The sequence below is a fragment of the Malurus melanocephalus genome, unplaced genomic scaffold (assembly GCF_030028575.1).
Source record: "Malurus melanocephalus ecotype Western Australia unplaced genomic scaffold, MMel_1.1 scaffold_5135, whole genome shotgun sequence".
Classification (NCBI taxonomy): Eukaryota; Metazoa; Chordata; class Aves; order Passeriformes; family Maluridae; genus Malurus; species Malurus melanocephalus.
The window spans coordinates 1-2192 of NW_026628366.1; the positions used below are offsets into that span (position 1 = coordinate 1).

General features: G+C 48.3%; 1 protein-coding gene across 1 annotated transcript; it reads right to left on the reverse strand.

Moving 5' to 3' along the window:
• Positions 1 to 16: 16 nt before the first annotated feature.
• On the reverse strand, positions 17 to 1841 carry LOC130588444 (cilia- and flagella-associated protein 74-like; the record flags this gene model as incomplete). The annotated part of the gene is made up of 3 exons (XM_057389366.1): positions 1614 to 1841; positions 710 to 831; positions 17 to 154 (listed from the first exon to the last, which is right to left on the reverse strand). Coding segments are annotated over exons 1-3 (342 nt in total), but the record flags the coding sequence as incomplete, so codon positions are not given.
• Between the last annotated feature and the right edge of the window lie 351 nt (positions 1842 to 2192).

The following is a 2192-nucleotide window of genomic DNA, read 5'->3' on the forward strand; positions in this document are numbered from 1 at the left end:
CGGGGCTGTGTCTCACCTGCAGGCCGGCAGGGGGCACCCACGAGACGCCGATGCTCTTGCGCTGCCCGCGCTCCAGCGCTCCCGCGGGGCCGGGCTCCAGCGCCAGCCCCGCCCGCTCCAGCTCCGCCACCGGCTCCAGCCTGAACTCCACGGCCTGGAACGGACACACGGCACGGACAGGGCATGGTCAGACCGCGGTGACTGTGAGCTGCTCCTGAAAACATCGCCTGTGCCCCCCGAAACTGCAGCTAGGCACTGTGACATGCACCCTGTCGCAAAATACTCAATTAAAACAACCCTAACCCTAACCCAAACCCTAACCTGAACCCTAACCCTAACCCTAACCTTAATCCTAACCCTAACCGTAACTCTAATCCTAACCCTAACCCTAACCTGAACTCTAACCCTAACTCTAGCCCTAACCCTAACTCTAATTCAGTTCTGGGCTCAAAACTCTCATGACTGGGGAAGCAAACTGCTAAATGAAGTTTGTTGTTGGCTTGGTAGGATAATGCTAATTCCTTATATTAGCCCCCGACAAATAATCTTTTCAAACAGTAATAGTATTATAATGTAAAATTTAGCAGAAACCCTGAAAGCTGTGTTTTTAAATTTGTGGATTTTGGACGGAGGGAACGAGCAGCCCTTTGCACACTGTCAGTATCCCATAGAGCAGCTGGCACAAAGCTGCAGGTTTGATTTCTCTCACCTTCTTGGCTTCCAGCAGACGAGTTTGCATGGCCCCGACTGTGATCTCTGCCCTGGCTGGCTCTGCTGAGCCCTCCACGTACTCCAGGAGCAGGAGAAGGGATCTCACAGRTTCTTTTGGCTCTAAACAAACAGCAACCAAGTCAACTTTGAGACACTCAAAACTGAGCCACTGGCGGTTTGGAACCAGCACAAATTGCACCAGGATGCTTCAAAACAAAAGTCATGTGGCAGACTCAGGAGTTTGAGTTTGCAGGCACAGATAAAGAGATCCTTCTCACAGAGTTAGGGAGGAATTAAAGAAAAGGAGGGTTTGGGTAATTTGCAATTGCAAAGCGCAGTTGTTACTTGTTTATCAAGTTCCAGGCTTGTTTTCTAGCCCATGGCACACACCTCTGTGTATTTTATTCTTACTCTTGTGTGTTTTGACTTTATTTACAGCTTAAGAGGTGTTGTTTACATCCTGGCTCTGAACACAGATCCTGCCCCAAGAAATTAAGAGTAACTTCAAACCCCTGAAAGTTTCGTTAACAGGACAAACAGGAGAATCCAGAATATGTGATTATATATGAAATAATTTCCTAAACATTTAATACACCTCAGATAAGTGGCAGAAAGCAAATGCTTTACTTTGTAGTTGTATTACATTATAATATTTTTTTTTTGCCAGTAAGTTGCAGAGGTGCAAGATCACCATTAAAGACAAAACTGTATAAAAATGAAGAGAGAAACTTCCCTTAAGAGAAAGTTTCCTGCATTTTTTTGTGTGTTATAGGCTGTACCATAATGCTTATTTGTTCTGATTCTGGAAAAAATTGCCTTTAATTTCCATTTCCTTAAAGGAAGAGGAACATTCCCATGTTTTATCCCTCCCTGTCCCATAACAAGCAGTGCTGGCACTTTACCTTTATTCGGTGCTCCCTGCGGAGATGTCACAGCCAAGGACTCCACGGGCACGTCCAGGGGAACTCCTCCCTCCACAAACATGGGCACATCCCGGGCTGCTCCCTTCAGGAGGATCTCATGGGCTGTTTGCTGTGAGACACAAAGCTCAGGATGCAGGTGACAACTCAGGACACTGAGTGTTCCCAGTGTTTCCCAGCAGCACCAGGAAATGGTGCCATCACCTCCTGTGATCCTGGGATCGAATGCAGGAGTGCTGCACCTGCCCCTGGTCTTGCCCACTCTGCTACTTCTGTTTTAACAGCCTTTAACATTCCTGGGAAATGTGCCTCAGGAGGGCACTGCACAAACTATTTCAAGAGAGGCAAAACTTCTCTGCTGCCAATCGGGTAAAGTTTGTGAGTCAGGACCAGTCTCCTCTGTTCAGTTTATCCCGATGTGCATCCCTAACTGCAATCCCAAAGCCTGCGAGGAGAGGATCAGCCCCTGCTCAGCCGCATCCCCGTTTGCAGTGCTGCTGTTGGGCATTAGTGGTCACTCTGCACCAACTTTTGGTGCCCTGGCAGGTGCCCAGGGCTGCC